The sequence below is a fragment of the Nerophis lumbriciformis genome, linkage group LG15 (assembly GCF_033978685.3).
Source record: "Nerophis lumbriciformis linkage group LG15, RoL_Nlum_v2.1, whole genome shotgun sequence".
Lineage (NCBI taxonomy): Eukaryota > Metazoa > Chordata > Actinopteri > Syngnathiformes > Syngnathidae > Nerophis > Nerophis lumbriciformis.
Genome location: NC_084562.2, coordinates 17555001 through 17579000, shown reverse-complemented (window position 1 = coordinate 17579000; position 24000 = coordinate 17555001). Strand labels below are relative to the sequence as shown.

The following is a 24000-nucleotide window of genomic DNA, read 5'->3' as shown; positions in this document are numbered from 1 at the left end:
TTGTTGGTTGTTGTTTACAAATTCAGGGAATACATCCTTGGTCACAGGAGGACTTTGAAGGCAAAAAGCATTCAAAGGATTCAAATGAAGAATAGTATGTTTTGCTTTGGTTTATTTATTGTGTACTATTGACTTTGTTTTGCTCAAACAATTGTATGTAATACAAGACAATAAGGAACTAGTTTAAATAGTGTGTTGATATTGCTAAACTGCCATTTGCACTCACCATAAATACGTTTAAAAATGTACAGTTAATACATGTTATCGGTATCGGCCAATATCACCCTTGTATGATCGATACCGGAATCGGCAGCATAAAACATCCTTACAATTAGCGGTTTCAGAACACGTCTGCCTCCATGCAATTGTTGTGCCTGACCACAGCAGACTACTATCCATCTCAGCAGACACCGGGCGGCTGGGAAAGCGTGAACCTGAACTTCAGAGCAATGAACATCTATTACTATTCTCATCCCCTCATCATTCAACATCTCCAGTGACCTTTTTGTGCTTCTATGTCTGAGTGATTTGTCCTCGCTTCCTCTCGGCAGCACAAAACTAACTTACTACTTTATTCCGGCCGATTGAGCACTCAACCAAAGGGTCTGGCCTTTAGCACCCTTCTATTCTCCCTCTAAATGTCTTTTTCCTCAACCATTTCGCTTTTTCTTTCCCCCCCTTTTTTTCTGCTATGTTAATGTTAAGTGGACTCATGTAAAAACAACTGAAGCCCAGCAGCCCCAAAAATATTAGGACAAGTGGAACGTGAATATTTTCTAAATAATCATACCACAGCACCTACGAGTACCATGACTAACTCATTTAATATACACACTTTCTCTCGGGTTTTTCTTATACTTTAAATTGCGAGCATACTTTGAGTTGAGTATTTTTGCTCTCGGTTGAAATAATATTGTTAAAGAGTTGTGCGGTTAGGGCAGGGGTCGCCATCCCAAAATTAAAAGCCTTCTATAAGTCTATTAGTGTTGTCCCTATACCAGGGGTCGGCAACCTTTACCACTCAAAGAGCCATTTTGACCAGTTTCACAAATTAAAGAAAACAATGGGAGCCACAAAAATCTTTTGAAATTTAAAATGAAATAACACAGCATTTAGTGCCCGTTACAACCAGCGTGCCGGCCCAGCCATACGTTGTATGGAGCTTCTGCTTGCTCATGTAAGTGACAGCAAGGCATACTTGGTGAACAACCACACAGGTTACACTGACGGTGGCGGCATAAAAAACTTTAACACTGTTACAAATATGCGCCACACTGTGAACCCACACCAAACAAGAATGACAAACACATTTCGGGAGAACATCTGCACCGTAACACAACATAAACACAACAGGACAAATACCCAGAATCCCATGCAGCCCTAACTCTTCCGGGCTACATTATACACCCCCGCTACCAAACCCCGCCCACCTCAACCGACGCACGGGGGGGGGGGGGGGGCTTTTTTGCCGATATTCCGATATTGTCCAACTCTTAATTACCGATTCCGATATCAACCGATACCGATATATACAGTCGTGGAATCAACACATTATTATGACTAATTTTGTTGTGATGCCCCGCTGGATACATTAAACAATGTAACAAGGTTTTCCAAAATAAATCAACTCAAGTTATGGAAAAAAGTGCCAACATGGCACTGCCATATTTATTATTGAAGTCACAAAGTGCATTCTTTTTTTTTAACATGCCTCAAAACAGCAGCTTGGAATTTGGGACATGCTCTCCCTGAGAGAGCATGAGGAGGTTGAGGTGGGCGGGGTGTGGGGGTTAGGGGGTAGCGGGAAGCATCCCGGAAGAGTTAGTGCTGCAAGGGTTTCTGGGTATTTGTTCTGTTGTGTTTGTCATTCTTGTTTGGTTTTGGTTCAAAGTGTGGCGCATTATTGGTAAGAGTGTTAAAGTTGTTTTATATGGTCACCGTCAGTGTAACCTGTGTGGCTGTTGACCAAGTATGCCTTGCTGTCACTTACATGTGCAAGCGGAAAATGCATACAACAAAAGTTTGGGCTGCCACGATGTTTGTACAGACTGTAGAGGGCGTTAAATGCTGTACCATCATGGCACGCCCTTATTATTATTGTTAGGGTGATAGTCGGAGAATATTAATCCCGGGAGTTTTCTGCGAGAGGCACCGAAATCCGTAAATCTCCCGGGAGGATCGGCAAGTATGCAGCTGAGCCGCATCAGAGTGATCAAAGAGCTGCATGCGGCTCCGGAGCCGCGGGTTGCCGACACCTGCCCTATACCAATATTTCGGTACCGGTACCAAAATGTATTTCGATACTTTGATACTTTTCTAAATAAAAGGGGACCACAAAAAAATTGCATTTTTGGCATTATTTTAACAAAAAAATCTTACAGTATATATGTTTCTTATTGCAAGTTTGTCCTTAAATAAAATAGTGAACATACAAGACAACTCCGCTTTTATTAGTAAGCAAACAAATGTAAAGGTACTTTTTAAAGGCGGTATAGTACCGAATATGATTTATTAGTATCGCGGTACTATACTAATATCGGTATACCGTACAACCCTAGTGTCTATATTGGCCTACTATCAAAATGACTGTGTCCCAGGCTGACGCAATTCTTGGTTGACAGAAATGTGGAAATGTAATATTTATTCTACACATTTTTACATTGGAACGCATTCGTAAAACGGAGGCTTCTCAGAGGGTGAGATAACTCCTGGAAATTACTGGCTTAAAATGGCCAAAAGTATAGATGTGTGTTCCCGTGTTAAAGTAAATGGCAGGCTCTCTTCTTCTAATGGATTTATTACAATCTTTGCGAGCTGGGTAACGTTTGCTGTGGTCTGGAACAACACGGCACACAAACGAACAAACACACAAAAGAGATATGTAGCCAATATTACATACAATTTCCCTTGTGGATCAATAAAGTTTGCCTAAGTTTAAGTCTATACAGATAATGTGGCATGAGACATGCAAATGTTAATTAGATACACAGAGGACATAAGCAAAGGAAATTAAATGATTTTAAATATACCTACAAATGAGGCATAATGATGCAATACGTACATACAGCTAGCCTAAATAGCATGTTAGCATTGATTAGCTGCCTGATTAGCACTCCACGCAAGTCAATAACATCAACAAAGCTCACCTTTGCGCATTCACGCACAGCATAAAACATTTGGTGGACAAAATGAGACCAAAAAAAAAAGTGGCATAAAACACGTCTTTCTGTGGCAGTGCAGGAGAAAGTTGTACATGTAAACAAACGTCACAGTACACACAACTACGGTGAGTTCAAGGACCAGCAAAAGTAATGGGCCGGAAATCCCGTCAAGCGGTGCGGCTTCAAAGTCATACTAAAATATTTTAACGGATTTTTGAGTGCCGTGTGTAACGTTCTTTATTTCTAATGGAACATTTTAAGTGTTGTTGTTGTTTACTGGCGTCATTTTGCAGTCTACATGCATCTCTTATATTTGACTACCATCTACTGGTCACACTTATCACTACACAAAAAATTGCTTCGAAGTCGGTAAGCACAACCAGATTTATTCCGTAAACTAGGCGCACCGGGTTATAAGGTGCACTGTCGATTTCTGAGAAAATGAAAGGATTTTAAGTGCGCTTTATAGTCCGAAAAATGCGGTAAGTAAATTAAACCAATATACAATGTGTTTTGTGTACTTCTACTCTATTTTTGGAACTCAAAAACTGTAGTGTTCCTGGATTAATCTAAATGAGCTCTTCTCAGAAGTCAGATGATACATTTCAGCCTAACCTCGTATGTGAGCACTATTTCCCAGGTCGCCCCCAGCTCTCAAAGTGGATCACACGTCCATTTAGAAACACAGCAACACAAAAGCAAACCACGCTCACCCCGCTCCATTCCCCAGACCACAAGAAGAGAAAAAAGGTGGGGAAACGTAATTACCATCAAACAACTCCATCTTCAAAACTACTGGGAATTTGCTCTGCTTTTTTATTGCTACTGTGATACATCCTACAGAGTAAGTAACGCTGAGATTTGTGTTTTTGTTCTTCCCTCATCAACTACAAGAAGTAGGAAGAATAGAACTATGGGTGTTCTGTTGACCAGTAACAAAGAAAGCAAAAGTTGTAAATATTATTAAACTATTTGACTCAAAGCTACATTTAATTAGATGCATGTTTTGGACTAATACCCATTCATGGAAAAAATGTTGCATTGGAAAAGTACATTTTTGGACAAAAATAAAAATGTGAACTTTACTTTCGTACGTTTTGACTAATTTGATAATCGATTAATCTGTCGATTATTACTTTGATTAATCGATTAATAATCGGATAAAAGAGACAAACTACATTTCTATCCTTTCCAGTATTTTATTGGAGAAAAAAACAGCATACTGGCACCATATTTATTTTGATTACTGTTTCTCAGCTGTTTGTAAATGTTTCAGTTTATAAATAAAGGTTTATTAAAAATAAATAAATAAATAAAAATTAAAAAATTAAAAATTAAAAAGTAGCCCCTGCGCATGCTCATAGCATAGATCCAACGAATCGATGACTAAATTAATCGCCAACTATTTTCATAATAGATTTTAATCGATTTAATCGATTAGTTGTTGCAGCCCTAGATTCGACCCAATATTGCAATATTATAATAGAAAATTATAATAAAACCAAAGGGTGCCCAAAAAATCGATTTGCATCCGAATTGCGATTCTTATTCATCCCGGGTCTAAATCGATTCATAATTGTCAAAAATGTATGAAAAAAACCCAAAAACTTTTCCTTTTTGTTTTTTTCATGAGAACCAATTTTTTAAAATAGAACATCGCAATGCAATCAGAAGCTTTTCTAACTTCTAACCTGTTTCAAAAAAAAGTTTTATTATGGGCCTGCTGCAATCCAAGCAGCCCGTATTATTATCGCTCATACTTCAAACGTTATTATTCTTTTTTCGCACGTTTCTCTTACGTCTACTACGAGACGAACCGGCCAACGTACCCCACATATGTTATACCGTCGCGTTCGCACCGATGGCTGAAATCTACATTGGGAACATTTCGTGTTACCATGGCAATGTTATTCACGAACACAAAAAAAAATGGGCCAATTGAATGGCACCTTTTGTCTAATACGAGACGAACCGGCCAACGAACCCCCACATATAGCAACCGTTTACCCTAGAGTCATATAACTTCATATGTGACACTTGTTAACTGTTAGCATGCTAGCAAACTAAAATGAACATGCTACCTTTTTATCAAACTTTACTTTTTTTTCTCTCATTAGACAGCCATACATCTTACAGTCGTATAACTTGGTATGTGAGACATGCTAACTGATAGCATGCTACCGTTAGCTCGCTAGCATGCTAACATTAAAGCGCAAACTTTTTTTTGGGTTGATGCATTAATTGAAAGTGTATCTTGTGTTGTTTTATGTTGATTTAATAAAAAAATAAAAAAAATAATTAAAAATAATTAAAAATAATATAAAAAAAGTGCTATCTTTTTTTTTGCTATTTTTACTCTTTTTTTTCTCTCTAATTCCCAAGCCATATACCTTGGAGTCATATAGCTTGGTATGTGACAACCTAACTATAATCATGCTCACGTTAGCTTGTTAGCATGCTAACATTAGCGTGCTAACTTTTTTTTAGCTAGTTTTGCTACCGTTTACCCCAGAGTCATATTACTTGGTATGTGACACTTGTTAACTTTTAGCATGCAAACGATAGCATGCTAGCTAGCTAACTTAAACATGCTAACTTTTTCATCGACTTTTACACTTTTTTTCTCTATTTCCGAAACCGAACACCTTACAGCTGTGTTAACTGACATGTGAGACACGCTAACTGTTAGCATGCCATCGTTAGCACATTTGCTAAGCGCTAGAATTTCAATGTGCGCATGCTAACGTTTCAGGCTAGCTCTGTAGCTTATTTTGTACAGTTACACCCACAACAGACATCAAAATTTCCACGGGAATTTTGTAGTTATAATTACCGTATTTTTCGGACTATAAGTCGCAGTTTTTTTCGTAGTTTGGTCGGGGGTGCGACTTTACTCAGGAGCGACTTATGTGTGAAATTATTAACACATTACCGTAAAATATCAAATAATATTATTTAGCTCATTCACGTAAGAGACTAGACGTATAAGATTTCATGGGATTTAGCGATTAGGTGTGACAGATTGTTTGGTAAACGTATAGCATGTTCTATATGTTATAGTTATTTGAATGACTCTTACCATAATATGTTACGTTAACATACCAGGCACGTCCTCAGTTGGTTATTTATGCCTCATATAACGTACAATTATTCAGCCTGTTGTTCACTATTCTTATTTATTTTAAATTGCCTTTCAAATGTCTATTCTTGGTGTAGGGTTTTATCAAATACATTTCCCCAAAAAATGCGACTTATACTCATACTTGCCAACCTTGAGACCTCTGATTTCGGGAGGTGGGGGTGGGGGGCGTGGTCGGGGGTGGAGCGGGGCGTGGTTGGGGGCGTGGTTAAGAGGGGAGGAGTATATTTACAGTTGGAATTCACCAAGTCAAGTATTTCATACATATACATATATATATATATATATATATATATATATATATATATATATATATATATATATATATATATATCCTGAAAATAAGCAAACAAAACTGTGTTTGGATAATTGATACTTCAAACTTGCATAAATAAATATTAAGGAATATAACATAACTTGGCTTCTGAGAGCTTCAAAATGTAATGAATAAAATGCTAAAGTTGTTGATAAACAAGCAATTATTTTAATAATTAAATATGGTCATTTTAAATGAATTATTATGATAATTTAAAATTAATTATTTCAAATATGTTTATTTTAATGTATAATTCTATGGCTGGATGTAATAAGGAGTCAGAAAAAATAAAAATACAATTAATTTTGATGTTTTTAGCAAAATATAGTAAAAAAAATTTTTTTATTTTTTTTTAATTAATAAATATATTTATATTATTATATTATTTATATTATTTTTAGTTAAGATAAACATAATAATACAATGTATCTCTAGTCTGGATGATTTAGTTCTTGTCACCCTGTTGTCCTCCCGTAGTGAAAAAAGGCTGTCCTCACTCAGGTCCGCATGGAGCTGGAGGGGGCGTGGCCTCCAGCTCCGGCTGAAAATCGGGAGATTTTCGGGAGAATATTTGTCCCGGGAGGTTTTCGGGAGAGGCGCTGAATTTTGGGAGTCTCTCGGAAAATTCGGGAGGGTTGGCAAGTATGCTTATACTGCAGTGCGACTTATATATGTTTTTTTCCGTCTTTATTACGCATTTTCGGCCGGTGCGACTTATACTCCGAAAAATACGGTAGTATACCAAATAATACCCTGCGAGAATCGTTTTAAACCGAGAATCGTGTTGAATCCATTCTGAATCGGAATCAGATCGAATCGATAGGTGCCCAAAGATCCACACACCTAAGAAAACATTTCAAAACAGGTTACAAAAGCTTGTGTTGGCTGCCGACGTATGACGTACACGCGCATATAACCTAAAAATAAAGTGTATTTTTAAAGAATTTATATTTTTTTATCAAACCAAAATATCAAGATGAATAAATTTTAAAAAAACGTATCTCTACTCATACAACACAAAATAAAAAATTGACAAGCTTATGGTGGAAACTGACAATATGCGTGTGCCTTGCGTGCAATAACTCACGCTCATACACACACACACTTATTTTCACAGCATGTGGTCGTAGAGCAGGGTCAAAGGTTAATTGATCCAGGGTGTTAGGTCACAAAGGTTAAACTAGACACTTAAGCACAGCAGTTGTAAGGTCACGCAGGAGGTGTGGGTTCATTGTGTGGTCCGGGCTAGATATGCGTGCAATGTGCCTGTGCCACCGTCGTGTCTGCTAAATCCATAGAATATCCATAATATCCAGTGCATGTCAGCAGGTAATCGGGTTTTTGCAATACATAATAAATAATGGCGTTAAGCAGCTTAGTACCTAGCCAGTCGTTGAACTTCTTAACCTCAGAGGGCAGGCCCAGCTCAGTGAAGTCCCCCATGTGGAGCAGCACATCCCCGTAGGGCATCTGGATGCCGTCTGTACGCGAGTGCGTGTCCGATACGCACACGAATCTGGTGTGGCCGGATGGCTTGGGAGTGTCGTAGGGGATCGGGTCCACCCTGAAAGCACAAAGTTGGGAATGTGTAAGGATGGCACTTGAAAACAGGCGATGACAGACCAAAAAAAAACAGGCTTAGTTTGGTGCAGGGGTGTCCAAACTTTTTCCACTGAGGGGCCGCATACTAAAAAAATCAAAGCATGCGGGGACCATTTTGATGTTTTCCCATTTTCAAAAGCAAAATAATATATAGACTTTTTTTTAACTTTAAGGCTCCCCTCAAGTAAAACTAAATAAGTCATTATATATATATATATATATATATATATATATATATATATATATATATATATATATATATATATATATATATGACTTAATAAGGTTATCAGTGCTCAACAAATGTCACACATACATATATATATACACAGGTAAAAGCCAGTAAATTAGAATATTTTGAAAAACTTGATTTATTTCAGTAATTGCATTCAAAAGGTGTAACTTGTACATTAATGAATAAATATAATGTACAAGTTACACCTTTTGAATGCAATTACTGAAATAAATCAAGTTTTTCAAAATATTCTAATTTACTGGCTTTTACCTGTGTATATATATATATATATATATATATATATATATATATATATATATATATATATATATATATATATATATATATATATATATATAAGGGCTGCAACAACTAATCGATTAAATCGATTAAAATCTATTATAAAAATAGTTGACGATTAATTTAGTCATCGATTCGTTGGATCTATGCTATGCGCATGGGCAGAGGCTACTTTTTTTTTTTTTTTCCTTTTTCTTTTATAAACCTTCATTTATAAGATGCAACATTTACAAACAGCTGAGAAACAATAATCAAAAAAAGTATGGTTCCAGTATGCTGGTTTGTTTCAATAAAATACTGGAAAGGATAGAAATGTAGTTTGTCTCTTTTATCCGATTATCAATCGATTAATCGAAGTAATAATCGGCAGATTAATCGATTATCAAATTAGTTGTTAGTTGCAGCCCTAATATATGTATGTGTATATATATATATATATATAGTACAGGCCACACATTTGGACACACCTTCTCATTTCAAAGCGTTCTCTTTATTTTCATGACTATTTACATTGTAGATTGTCACTGAAGGCATCAAAACTATGACACCTGTGAAGTGAAAAATCCTTTCAGGTGACTACCTCTTGAAGCTCATCGAGAGAATGCCGAGAGTATGCGAAAAAGTAATCAGAGCAAAGGGTGGCTCGTTTGAAGAAACTAGAAAAGAAAACATGTTTTCAGTTATTTCACCTTTTTTTGTTAAGTAAACCCCACATGTGTTCAGTCATAGTTTTGATGCCTTGACAATCTACAATGTAAATAGTCATGAAAATAAAGAAAACCCATTGAATGAGAAGGTGTGTCCAAACGTTTGGCCTGTACTGTACTTTTTATTTGTCTTTATTTATTTTTTTAACGCTTAAATTTCTAGATCAGGGGTGTCAAACTCATTTTAGCTCAGGGGACGCATGGAGGAAGATCTAGTCCCACGCGGGCCGGACTGGTTGTCTTTATTTTTATATTATTATACCATGATTTCCATGGCATAATACAAACTTTGTAATATAAAAATAAAGACCACTTCAAAATTGTTTTCTTTGTCTTGCTTTGGCCAAAAATAGAACAAACACATTCTGAAAAAATGTACACATTGCAAATAATTCTTTTGGCAAAACACCAAGTTAGCTGAAAATTATGAGGAAAAAATTGGTGCCGTTTCAAAATCACCATGAAGAACACTATGAACTTAGACTTTGTCTCAGTGTATTTACAAAGTCATAAAACTTTAAGCACTTCCTGTTTAGCATTCTCATGTTAAAGACGTGTTTAGAAAAGCAATTGAGTGTTTCCTCAAAACGCCGCATTGGTGACATCCGCAACTGCCACAACACATAAATATTACAGTTATAATATAATGAACATGGTAGATTTGAGCATAAAATAGAATAGAACAAACAACAAATGTAAAAATGCACATTTTTACAATGGACTTCAGAGTGCGCATCGTGCCCTCAACTAACTGCGAGCACTGCACGGAACTCTAACTAAAACAATGATGGTCACGTTGACTTAAGTCTTTGCATTTTGCCCTTTTGTTATTTTATCTGTTGAGTGGTTAATTTACATTAAAAAAAGGTATTGTGCGTCGCTACAGCATTAGTCTACCGCCAGCCACGACAGGTGCAGCTGATTGCTTGCACCTGCGCTGATTGGAGTAGCGCTAACCAATCCAGAGGGTGCTTAAAGTCAGCTGACATGTCATCTTTAAACAGTGTGACGTGGGTCACACTGGAATTGCTATTGCGACATCCAGTGGACACATTTATAACAGCAGTTTCTTCCACTAAAAAATTGCACCTCATTTTGCAGGCCGTACGTTTGACACCCCTGCTCTTGATTAATTTCGGGGAGAAACCGGATTGGGAATTTTCCTATAGACCGTTAGTTTTGAGATAATTGTGGAGCTGAGAGGAGATGTCTTTTTCCAGAGTGTTGGATATGAAAGGGAGGTTAGAGATTGGTCTGCGATTTAAAAGGGGGTTTGGGACCAAGGGTTGTTTCCTTCGGAAGGGGTTCGAAAAGCGCTGTTTTAAGGGAGCGATTGATTATTTTAGTTATGAGGGGGCTGAGGAATGTGTTTGGGGCAGACGAGAGGGAATGGGATCTGGAAGGTTCTGCACTCTCCACAGAGGAATGTTGTAGCTCTGACAGAGTGACCATCGGGTTCTTGATCACCTCCCTGACTACAATACTTACAGCATTAACCCTTTTTATGGTGCAACAACAACAACAAAAACAACATACGACAAACTATACACTACTGCCATCTAACGTCTTGGTGTGATACCTGCAAACTCAGAAATATGATAATAAAGTTCAAGTTAAAGTACCACTGATAGTCACACACACACTAGATGTGGTGAAATTACCCTCTGCATTTGACCCATTCCCTTGATCCACCCCCTGGTAGGTGAGGGGAGCAGTGAGCAGCAGCAGTGGCCGCGCTCTGGAATCATGTTGGTGATTTAATCCCCAATTCCAACCCTTGATGCCGAGTGCCAAGCAGGGAGGCAATGGGTCCCATTTTAATAGTTTGTGGTATGACTCGGCCGGGGTTTGACGGACACTCTAAACAAGATATAACAACTGCAGTGTTTCCCAGAGACCGCCAAGATACCTGTGGCGGTGGAGGCGTGGTTAAAGGTATGGTCACCATGACGTCATCAAATAATTTGCCTAATCTACTACAATGATATGATTTTCTTAAAAAAAAATAAAAAAAATCTCTAGTGCTTTGTTTCCAAAATTGACTGTTATCCTGCTACTAAATGTGTGTTTAAACTCCTATGTAAGACTTTGTGAAACTTTTACTGTTTTCTAAAATAAGCTATATAAATAGTCAATTGGATTGGATAAAAATGCTAAAAAAATGTATACATACATTTGAAAACAAACCTGTTATTAGTGTTAAGATATATATTTTTTATATTGTTTTGCCATTTTTAAAATTGTTGTTGCTTTTTGTACAATGGACTTTGAGAATTTTTCAAGTGTCATTCTAGATACTTTTTAATGACTACTAGCATCAAATCTAATATTCTAGTGTTGTTGTGTGAATGCAACAAGAGAAAGTGCGGACTCACGTAGACGAAAGTGTGTAAAACCTGTTGGAATTGTGCCATTTGTTATCATAAGATTGGTAATAAAAGTTAAGAAATAGCGTCGGGCGTTGTGCGTTTCTTCTGGGGGCTACATTATATTATATTATTTCATTTGTTTTTAAATTAAAAAAACAACAACCTTATTTTAATAAAAGTGCCGTAGCGGTCCACCATGTTCAATTAGATTAAGAGGAAACCCTGAACTGGACCGCGGTTATCATAATCAGCTCATTTTTGAATGTTGCAGCAAAAAATGGGATTTTATTATCAAAAACAATTAGTATTTATCAACACAGAAAAAGTACCAACAATTGGTATACTGTTATGTATCGGTACCAATTCCCAAGTACCGGAAATCAGTACTGTATCCATTCAAATGTGAGCAGTACCCATCCTTAGCCGTATCGACCATACACTGATAATTTACTCAATGTTTGTATTGATACGCCAAACTTTGTTTACATTCAAGCGCTCTAGCTCGTGGTTAGCTTTTCAATCTGGCCCGCCGGTCATTCCCAAATACATTTTTTAGATCTTTAAGATGGAAACTGTAGCTGCCATTATGATGTGCAGAGATGTTTTCAAATGACCGTAAGTCTTGAACTATACAAAGTATTTCAATGGTTGGAATCTGCACTTTTGTATGATATACTAGTTACTATGGTAATCTAACTAGTTACTAGGGTTGTGAACGATAAACCGATGCGACCGAGTATTCGATTCAACAAGTGAGCGATTAGGCTGCATCGGTAGCAGACTCCTCAATCAATGCGAATAATTCATGAATTCCTAGCTGAATCAGTTATAGAGTCATGGATCGGTTATCGCAAGACTTTGCATGGGTTGGCTAGATTACAATATGCGCCAGCGTCTCTAAAACAACGCGAGAGATGAAGCTACTCGCCAAACGCGGTAGCCGCCTAGCTAGTATTAGCACGAGTGATAAACAAGGGACAACACGGAAAATGAAGGAGAACGAAAGCGTCAGTCTGACCGAAGATGATAATGGACCGAGAAAGATTTGCAACGCATCGGGGAGACAGAAATCCAAAGTGTGGAAAGTTTTTGGGTTTTATAAGAAGGAAGAGAAGCTCGACAGAAGCCATGCTATTTGTAAATTGTGTCGAGCATCGTTGACGTACACTGGCAGCAGGTTGAAATATTGAATCTTTGTTACCTACCTCTAGTGTTCAAAACTATGCTCAGGCTGAAATATTGCACTTTGTTGTTACTATTCTGTGCTACTTTTACCTCTGGAGTTCCCATCCTACAATTCAGCCAGACTTTTTTTGGTCCATGTCTAAAAATAAATACATTGACATGTGATTTTGTTGTTCTGTTTTTTTTGCTAGTGCCATAAAGTCACAATGCTTGGGGATTTGGAGTCTTGAATATTAACCGTCAAATCGAATCGTATCGTTCGGAATCGAATCCAATCAAATCGGTCTGTAATAAAAGGATATCGTTTTTGAATCGAATCGTAACCTGTGTATCTAGATGCATATCGAATCGTTTATCAGAGAGAGATGTGCAATCCTACTAGTTACTATGGTAATCTAAGTCACAGCAGCTCATACGAGGCACCAAGCAGTGAGTTTCCACAGAGTGTTTCCAGAGCGGCCAGCCTGAAATGCGGGTGTCAGGGACAGACACGGAAGGAGATTTTTACAACAAAGTTCTAAAGTTTAGTGATATATCAGATACATCAGATTGTAGGTGGGTTTACTTTTGTTACCCTTCGCGTTCATATTTCGCTGTGTTTGTTGCATTTTGCTTGATTGTAAAATGTCGATTGAGAGGGTGTGTGACGTTCATATGTTGTCAATATTCAGTGTTTTATCGTTCATAGTTAATATTGTAAATCCCACATTATTGTCATGTACTTTCTGGGTGTCTCATTCAGTAAAAAAACTTAAAATTCCAATCCGTTTTTTCAGGCGGTCTGTATAACGTTTTCAGCATTCAAGCCGACATTATTGTGAGTTTTTGTATTAGTGTACCTAGAAATAGATATACCGGCCCCCAGAGACATTTTTTTCTGTAAATTTGGCCCCCCGAGTCAAAATAATTGCTCAGGCCTGTTATACGGTGTTTAGCGTTGCATGTTTAGCTATTCTTTATCCTCCGGGGATGATACTAAAATAATTACTCTATCTACCGCCAAAGAGGCACCGATTAATGATTTACTGTAGAAGTGGATTTGCACTGTGGAGGAACGTTAGCTGCTAGCAAGAACACTACATTGCATTGAAGATGTGTTATTTCACTCGTTGCTGTCAAATTTAAGGGCACTCAGCTAGAATGTTATATCACGATATAATTACCGTATTTTTCGGAGTATAAGTCGCACTGACCGAAAATGCATAATAAAGAAGGAAAAAAACATATATAAGTCGCACTGGAGTATAAGTCGCATTTTTTGGGGAAATTTATTTGATAAAAGCCAACACCAAGAATATACATTTGAAAGGCAATTTTAAAATAAATAAGGAATAGTGAACAACAGGCTGAATAAGTGTACGTTATATGAGGCATAAATAACCAACTGAGAACGTGCCTGGTATGTTAACATAACATATTATGGTAAGAGTCATTCAAATAACTATAACATATAGAACATGCTATACGTTTATCAAACAATCTGTCACTCCTAATCGCTAAATCCCATGAAATCTTATACGTCTAGTCTCTTACGTGAATGAGCTAAATAATATTATTTGATATTTTATGATAATGTGCAGGCATGTGATTTGACCACAATGAAAACGACTGAAAACATTTCCGGGGGTCTGGGGGACGAAGGCCCCCAGCCAGGTCCCCGAAGCTCCTGGTTTTTCACCAATTTAACATGCTAAAATTAACAAAGACAGCACCATTTGAAGAAAATATTTTAGTGTTTAAAGACATGAAAACATCATTAATAGAACATACCTTGCTTCAAGTTGTTTCATATGTTTTTGGCGTTTCGCATGCACTTCCAAAGCCTTGAAACCTCGTGATCCATAGTCAATATTATCATGACACCACGTGCACAAAACCTTTCCGGGACGATCGATTTTCCGAATAAAATCACCGAACAAAGTCGTAACTTCCTTCTTCCCAACAGTATCAGTGATTTCCCTTTCCATCCAGTCCCATCGAAACTTATTTTTGACATGTTTATCAATTTCTTTTACTCGTAAAGCGTCCTTTCTCTCGAGAACCGACATCGTTTACATATGAAAAATGGCGGTAATAACCATTATGAATGATGACGTTATTAACGTCATCATTCATAACAGATGTCCTGATTGGTCACAAGGAACATATCGACCAATCAACTACGGCGTAATATAAACTACCGTATTTTCCGCACCATAAGGCGCCCTGGGTTATAAGCCGCGCCTTCAATGAACGGCATATTTCAAAACTTTGTCCACCTATAAGCCGCTCCGTGTTGTAAGCCGCATCTAACTGCACTAAAGGAATGTCAAAAAAACAGTCAGATAGATCAGTCAAACTTTAATAATATATTAAAAACCAGCGTTCTAACAACAACTCTGTTCACTCCCAAAATGTACGCAAATGTGCAATCACAAACATAGTAAAATTCAAAATAGTGCAGAGCAATAGCAACATAATGTTGCTCGAACGTTAATGTCACAACACACAAAATAAACATAACGCTCACTTTCTGAAGTTATTCTTCATTCATAAATCCCTCGAATTATTCTCCTTCGGTGTCCGAATTGAAAAGTTGGGCGAATGTGGGATCCAAAATGGCCGGCTCCGTCTCGTCGAAGTAATCGGAGTCAGTGTCGCTGTTGTCCAGCAGTTCTGTGAATCCTGCCTTCCGGAAAGCTCGGACCACAGTTGTGACCGAAATATCTGCCCAGGCATTTACGATCCACTGGCAGATAGTGGCGTATGTCGTCTGGCGCTGTCTCCCTGTCTTGGTGAACGTCACGTGTGTTCGCCTTCTGTCATCCACTGTTCCCACGCAGTTAGCAGTCTAGCTTCGAATGCCCTGTTGACACCAATATCTAGCGGCTGGAGGTCTTTTGTCAATCCACCCGGAATGACGGCGAGTATTGAATTAAGCGCGTAAGCGTGTCTCTTAATGTGATGTTATGAGCTAGCAAATATAACAACTACACTACCCAGCATGCAACGATAGTGACGAGCATGCGCGGTAGCCCTGAGAAGCGTTGTTGTATGTGCTGGCAGTTAGAATGTGGTTATGAGCACGCTGTGAGTAAACGTTGAGAACTCAGTTAACACGCCTCGTCTGCATTATTTCTAATTAGACAGACAACACACTTAATAGGAGCCATTTTGGGGTCTTTACATAAACACACAAATGGAAATGAAACGTCACATATCCCAGCATGCACCGCGCGCTTCTTCTTCTTCTACGGGGAAAAAAGATGGCGGCTGTTTACCGTAGTTGCGAGACCGAAACTTTATGAAAATTAATATTAATATTAACCCATATATAAGGCGCACCGGATTATAAGGCGCACTGCCAGCTTTTGAGAAAATGTGTGGTTTTTAGGTGCGCCTTATAGTGCGGAAAATACGGTACGTCTCGAATCTTTATTTAGGGTCGGAAAAAAAAACGGAAAAACGGGAGATTTTTTTTTTTCCCCCGAGATTAAAAAAGACGGAATTCCGACTTTAGACGGAAAAATCACATGCCTGAATGTGTTAATAATTTCACACATAAGTCGCCCCTGAGTATAAGTCGCACCCCCAGCCAAACTGTGAAAAAAACTGCGACTTATAGTCCGAAAAATACGGTATATTATTAAAAACGCTATCGTCGGCCAAATGTGATTCATTGATATTGCATACCTGCCAACTTTTGAAATCAGAAAAACCTAGTAGCCAGGGTCCAGGGGCCAAAGTCCTGGTGGGGGGTTCAGGGCCCCGACGCAAAATGATTATTAGCATTCAGACAGGTTAAAATGTTGCTAAAACCATCACTTTTCTATCAGTCACAGTGACTTTTCAAAACAAAAATATTACAGCAAAAATCATATGGGTTGATTGACATGTTTATTCTGTAAGCTAACTTCAATAGTTTGAAATTATTTTGACAGTTAATGCCAGTTATCCTGTCAACCTTTCACAAGACTTCAATTTGTTAATTGAAAGTATAAACAGTATAAACACTTTTTACAGTAAACAAATGGTAAAACAGTACTAAACAATTCCATTAAAAAAAAAATTGGTGTCATTATTAACTTTCTGTCCAAGCTTGTATAATCTACTGCTTTGTTCAATTGTAAAAAATATTCTGTGCCTAAAATTCACATTTCTATCACAATTATCATACTGTAAACATGGTAAGCTAACTTCATTAAAATTAATAGTCCTGTCAATAGCATGGAATTACAATTCAAATGTAGTTTTTTGTAAGCCTTTCAAAAGAATTCAAAATATGAAAAATTAATGAAAATTAATTTAAGCCATCAGACACTTGAAAAGTGGCACATCACATCTCTAATGTAATCATTTTAACTTTTCAACAGAAATAGCACTGCAAAAATATTAAGGACATACTTCTGTATTTTGGTAGTTATGCTGTCAACATTTAACAAGATTTCTTCAACTTGGACTTGAAAGCATAAATAGTATAAACACTTTTAACAGTATAACAGTACTAAACAATTCCAATAGATAACATTGGTGTCATTACCTTTTTGTGGCTAAAATCCAAATTTATTCTATCAGATTGATCTGCAGGGGTACGAGGATCACACTGGAAGGTGATGAATTCTTCCTCAAGTTCTTTCTTTTCATCCTTGCTAAGCAAGTGAGGATACCTTTCTCGCTAGCAACGGCATTAGACTTGTGTTTTTTTGTCCCAACGTGGTCTTTTACATCGCTAATTCCTCCGTGTCCGATCGAAAAATCTTGTCTGCACAAGGTGCAATTCGCGTAGTTTTCACCCTTTTTGGAACAAATAATTATTCCCGGATAGGCTTTTGAATATTCTTCACGGAATGACTGCAGTTTTCTTTTCGGTTTAAGACTCGTTTGCGATTTTTCTCCGGCTGATTCCATGATCGTTCGCTCGTTTGGAAACAATGGCAACTGGTGCCTCGTGCTTGGCAGCGGTGCTATAAATAGCCTCGCGCATGGCATTCGGAATGGCTCGATAGGAAGTTACGGGAAGCAGTGTCGATTGTCATTGTTACGCGATTTCGTGAATAAAACTTAAAAAAAAAAAAAAATTTTTAATTAATGAAAAACCGTATTTTTTATCACTGCAATGATGAAAACCGTACTAATTACGGGAAAACCGGAGTAGTTGGCAGGTATGATTATTGTCTATCGCACAACCCTAGTTTGCAGGCATGCAAAACATATCACTGTGATAGGATATATACGGTGTAACTATGCAGATACACATTTTCAAGGAAACATGTTCTTTTGAAAAGAAACTGGAATGTGCACAGCGGATTCAAAAAGATAATTTGATGTGCGGAACATATAATACATTCAGCCGCGCAAAAGGCATCTGGAAGAAAGGAGGCATTGCGACGGTGAAAAATGTGTCATTTGGCCGAGAAGAAAACCAGCCGTTGCGTTGATTGAAGCACAAAAGGAGGGCATGGCTGCTTTGTGGTAGGACGGCCAAAGTGGTGGTGCATTAAAGCATGCCGTGTCCTTTCTATCCATTCTCTTAGAGAAAAAACACTTAGCCTCAAGTGTGCTTGGGGGAAAAAAAAAATGCTTTTATCCATGTTTTTTTGTTGAGTGTAGGCACATCCGTTAAAAAGACGAGGAGGGGGGTGATTTTTTTTTATGAAAAAGGACAGAAAATCATGGGGAGGGTAATTGACGTCTACAATGTGCAATCCTCCAGCACTCTGCCACGAGGCCATTATTTCATTAGAAGGGATGTCACTCCGTTGACAACATCGAGACACATAATCAACACTGTAATCTCCGAGCTGACAAGCGCACGTGTGCGCGTGCGGCGTGCGGGCCCGCACAAACGCGGCGTTGAAAACGGCAACAGGGGCCGGTGCGATACAACGGCTGGACAAGGCGTGATTAGCCGAGATGGGAAACACAAACACCTCGGCACAAAAGGAAAGAGGCGACATGCGTTTGTACGTTTTGCGATTTGACGAGACGCGGTGCGTGAAGCGCGGTACGACACGTCGGAGTGTATCGCAAACTGCCCGGAAATCTGTTGTTGTTCTGCTTTTGCAGCTGAACAGTCATCTGCTAGGTCACGTTCATAGTAGTCCGACCGAGAACAAACTGGCCACCTTCTGTAGTGTGAGGCAAACATGTGCAGTCTGTGGGAACCATCTGTGTGTGCATGGTGTGTGTGTGTGTGTGTTCTGGCAATGCTTACTTAATGGGGACATCGCTCTGTTTACACAGTCACCTTTAGGGGACCTCTGACGGTATGGGGACAAAAAAACAGGTCCCCTCAAGGGAAACCTTTTTAAATGATAGTCAGATCCATTCTGAAGATGCCTAAGTGATTTGTAAGCTTTGGCCCATAAAACATGTTGACTGGTTAGTTTGAGTGTGAAACATTTGCACAGCAGCCCCCTCATCGGGCTGTAACTGGTACATTTAAGTGGTGAAACTTCCTATAAGACAGTGGTTCTTAAAGGGGAACATTATCACCAGACCTATGTAAGCGTCAATATATACCTTGATGTTGCAGAAAAAAGACCATATATTTTTTTAACCGATTTCCGAACTCTAGATGGGTGAATTTTGGCGAATTAAACGCCTTTCTATTATTCGCTCTCGGAGCGATGACGTCACAACGTGACGTCAAATCGGGAAGCAATCCGCCATTTTCTCAAACACATTACAAACACCGAGTCAAATCAGCTGTTATTTTCCGTTTTTTCGCTGTTTTCCGTACCTTGGAGACATCATGCCTCGTCGGTGTGTTGTCGGAGGGTGTAACAACACGAACAGGGACGGATTCAAGTTGCACCAGTGGCCCAAAGATGCGAAAGTGGCAAGAAATTGGACGAAATTTGTTCAAAATACGAGGCTGTGGGGAAAGCCGACGAAATGGTCAGTCGTTTGTTCCGCACACTTTACCGACGAAAGCTATGCTACGACAGAGATGGCAAGAATGTGTGGATATCCTGCGACACTCAAAGCAGATGCTGACATCAACTCCAAAACTGGACAGATCAACTTTCAGGAAAAGAGAGCGGATGAGGGTATGTCTACAGAATATATTAATTGATGAAAACTTTATTCATTACTCGCGGTTTTACGTAAATTATTATACATAAACTGTGTTTACCAATAATTTAGCTCAAAAAGAGGGCGAAAACAAAAGGTATAAAGTAGACTAAAAAAGTAACATAGTAGCAATATAAAATATAACATATATGTAATATTTGCATATTAAATTATTATATAATATATACAATACATAACAAATCCCAATTACAGTATATGTAACAGCTGCAGCAAAAAAAGGGCAGAATAAAATCAAGAGCAGATCCAGCAGAAAATGTACATTGTAAACAAAGAGAGGTAGCTAATATAGAAGACAAAGAGAAGTAGCAAACAGAATAGTGAACAATAGTCAAAATTGCCAAAAAAAAAGTGCAGTTCTCCCTTAAAGACAGTTATTATAGTTTAAAAAAAAATGCATGGGGAATATAAAAAAATATTTTAAAATCCAATCAACCAAAAATTTCACGACCCCCCCTGCAATACCTCTGTGGACCACCTGGGGGCCGCAGACCATCTGTTAAAGACCTCTTCACACTTTCTATGGGTGTCAATTGTTCCGTTAACACATATTGCGTAAGGGTTAAGAAGCTGAATATTTACAATTTGATGTGAAAAACACACTCCAGAGAGGACAATGTCGGCGAGCGCTGGTCCCAGTTCCGCAAATGTCCATGCCACGCTCCCTTATATTCCCTTAAAGCTGAATTGATCTAAGACAGTTTTCTATGGACACAGTTTCTAACCTGTACAAGCACACCCATTTTTTTCTCAATAACTTTATCTTCTCTTACAGACATCAGTCCTCTCTCTGGCTAAGTCAGCAAGTGCGGGCTTCGATATTGAATATACTAGACAACATGAAAAAGCGGCTTCAAAGATAATGAGATTTACAATTGACTTTGTGCACTAATTTGGTGTGTGTGCTGTAAAATACACACACCGAGACATTGCACCGAGCCAGCGGAGCAGGAAATACACTGCAGACGAGCTGCTGATTTGATTCGCTACTCTGCGGTGCTCAGACCTCACGCGGTTTCACAGGATTCCACGGTGCTCGCCATGGAAGTATGGCGAATGCAGAACCACATGGGATGATGAAACGCACACGTAACTGTATATTTTCTACCTATGTGCACACCCCCAAGAGTAACTACTGCCTTCGCTTCCCTCTTTCCTTTGAAATCCAATCTACCCTGAGGATGGAAGTACAGTAAATAGCAGTAACCCCTATCAATTAGAGCTCGATAGAGTAAAACTGCTACAGTTGTTTCATGGATACACAGAGACACTCACAATGACTCGGGATGCAAATAATACACACTGGCTTTGCGATTGACATGCTACTGAAATTGCCATTTTACATGGCAATTTCAACAACTTCAATAGATAGATAGATAGATATAGGGCTGGGCGATATATCGATATACGCGATATATCGCGGGTTTGTCTCTGTGCGATATAGAAAATTACTATATCGTGATATCGGAGTATACGTTCTCACGCAGTTGCTTTTAGCTGCTGGCATTACACAACAGGCTCTTCCTACTCTTTCTTGTGTCTCCTTCTCACAGACAGCAAGCGCACATTCTTACATACGTCACATACTGTCACGTCATAAGTCAAATACGTATACGCCCTCGCGACGCAGAGACGTAGCAGCATGGCTAAAGTTAGCTATGGTGCAAGTGGTAATACGAGAGAAAGAAGGTGCGAATCCGGTAACAAATGAAGGAAGAATTAATTCCCAAGAAAAACAGCAGGGGGTCCATCATCTGGCGGTGGTTTGGCTTCAAGTGGGAATAAGTCGAACAGACAACCGTAATTTGTCAAGTGTGGGGAAAAAGCGTAAAAAAAAGTAGTATTACTGCTAATATGTAGCATCATTTGAAAAGTCACCCGCTAGAGCAGGGGTGCTCATTACGTCGATCGCGAGCTACTGGTCGATCGCGGAGGTTGTGTCAGTCGATCACCAGCCAGGCATTAAAAAAATAGTCCTAAAAATGAGCGATCATAAATCTTCACTATGACGTCACTTTCGTCACTTGATTGACATTCACGGCACCCGAGGGTCTTCTGAGAAGACGCTGGCTGCTGCCAGCTCATTAAAATTACAGACAGGAAGGCGAGAAACACTTTATTTCAACAGACTCTGGCGCCGTACCTGTCGTCAAAACTCCAAAGACCGACTGCACAGTTGTACAGTTGCGCTAACAAAATAAGAGTCTCAGAAAGCTGGCGTGCACAAGCTAGCAAGCTACGGAGTTTGCCGACAATGTATTTCTTGTAAAGTGTATACAAAGGAGTACGGAAGCTGGACAAATAAGATGCCAAAAACCAACCACTTTAATGTGGTATTGGACAGAAAGGAGGACTTTTTTTCTCCTCCATTCGAAAATGCGGACGTTATCAGCACCACTGTCTGATTCCAATCAATGCAAGTCATCAGAATCAGGTAATACACCAACTTACATTCTTGTCTTCATGAAAGAAAGGAATCTATAGGTGTTAAACATGCTTGTATTATCTTTAAACACCCCACGACTTGATCAATTGAAAAGTAGCTCGCCTGCAGAAAAAGTGTGAGCACCACTGCGCTAGAGAATCAAGAGTGCTTACTCCGCATGTCAACATCTCTGTTCGGTGCCACACGCCCACACCATCAAAATGCCAAGGCAAACATTTCCAGATCAACACCGTATGTAAAAAAGAGTCCACGACAAAAGGAGATAACGTCCGCAGGAACCTACCACATAGCGAAGGACATACACTATATGATTTCCTATTGTGCAGCTCATTTTTATTTGACACTTATTGAAATATCTTGTGTGACATCAGGTTTTTAACTATTGTAGTGGCGTTCTGTACAAAAAGTGCACTTTAATTTAGTGTTGTTTTGATAAGTCATCTTAATGACGTCATGCACAAAAGTGCACTAGTAGCTTGTTTTAAAATGTCTCTGACAATCTTGCACTTTCTGTTTTGGAAATAACATGAATGTTTGTGCCACTGCTTAATAACTGTTTAATAAATACACTTTTGGTAAATTGACTTAGTTGTGATTTCCCTCTCTGCCTGAAAGTTTAAAATGAGCATATGTTAATGCAGTATGAACAAGAATGTTTTAATGTGGACACATAGAATCATCATACTGGTGTGATTATATGTATCAAGTGTTCATTCAAGGCTAAGGCAAAATATCGAGATATATATCGTGTTTCGCGAAATGGCCTAAAAATATCGAGATATTAAAAAAAGGCCATATCGCCCAGCTCTAGATAGATAGTACTTTATTGATTCCTTCAGGAGACTTCCCTCAGGAAAATTAAAATTCCAACAGTAGTGTACAGAATTGAGATCGAATTTAAAAAGTAAATAATGGGGGTATAAATGGAAACAAAATAGAAAATATTACAATAAGAATACAAATAAAAAGCAACAATGAGAATACAAATATAACAGTAAAATAAGAATATAACAAGAGAAACTAGGCAGTAGTGACCATGTTATGAAAAAGTATTGCACTGTTATTGTTTTGCATCCCCTGTCATCCTAGTACCCCCATCCCCCTCAGAGAGGCGTGTGGGACAAAGGAGTTTTTTAGTCTATTAGTCCTGCACTTGGGATGAAGCAGTCTAGCACTGAACAGGCTCCTCTGGCTACTGATAACGGTATGCAGAGGGTGACTGGCATCATCCAGGATGCTCACTAGTTTTTCCACAGTCCTCTTCTCTGCCACCGTCACCAGTGAGTCCAGTTTTATTCCGATCGTAGAACCGGCCCGCCTGATCAGTTTCTCCAGTCTGGAGCTGTCCTTCTTAGATGTACTGCCCCCCCAGCACACTATGATGTAGTACAGAACACTGGCAGTTAATTGTGTTAATGAAAACTACAACTAAGAATGAGCAGGTATCGGGGCTGAATGAGCAGGTA

The 24000-nt window shown here is 38.7% G+C and overlaps 1 protein-coding gene across 2 annotated transcripts in view; it reads right to left on the bottom strand.

Annotated features, from left to right (window-relative positions):
* The window catches only part of mpped2a (metallophosphoesterase domain containing 2a), a 167127-nt gene that overhangs the window by 98397 nt on the left and 44730 nt on the right, over positions 1-24000 (bottom strand). For both annotated transcript variants that reach the window (XM_061974782.2, XM_061974783.2), the window contains exon 3: positions 7999-8180. In XM_061974782.2, coding sequence (XP_061830766.1) covers positions 7999-8180 — 182 coding nt within the window. The remainder of the gene's footprint in view (positions 1-7998; positions 8181-24000) is intronic.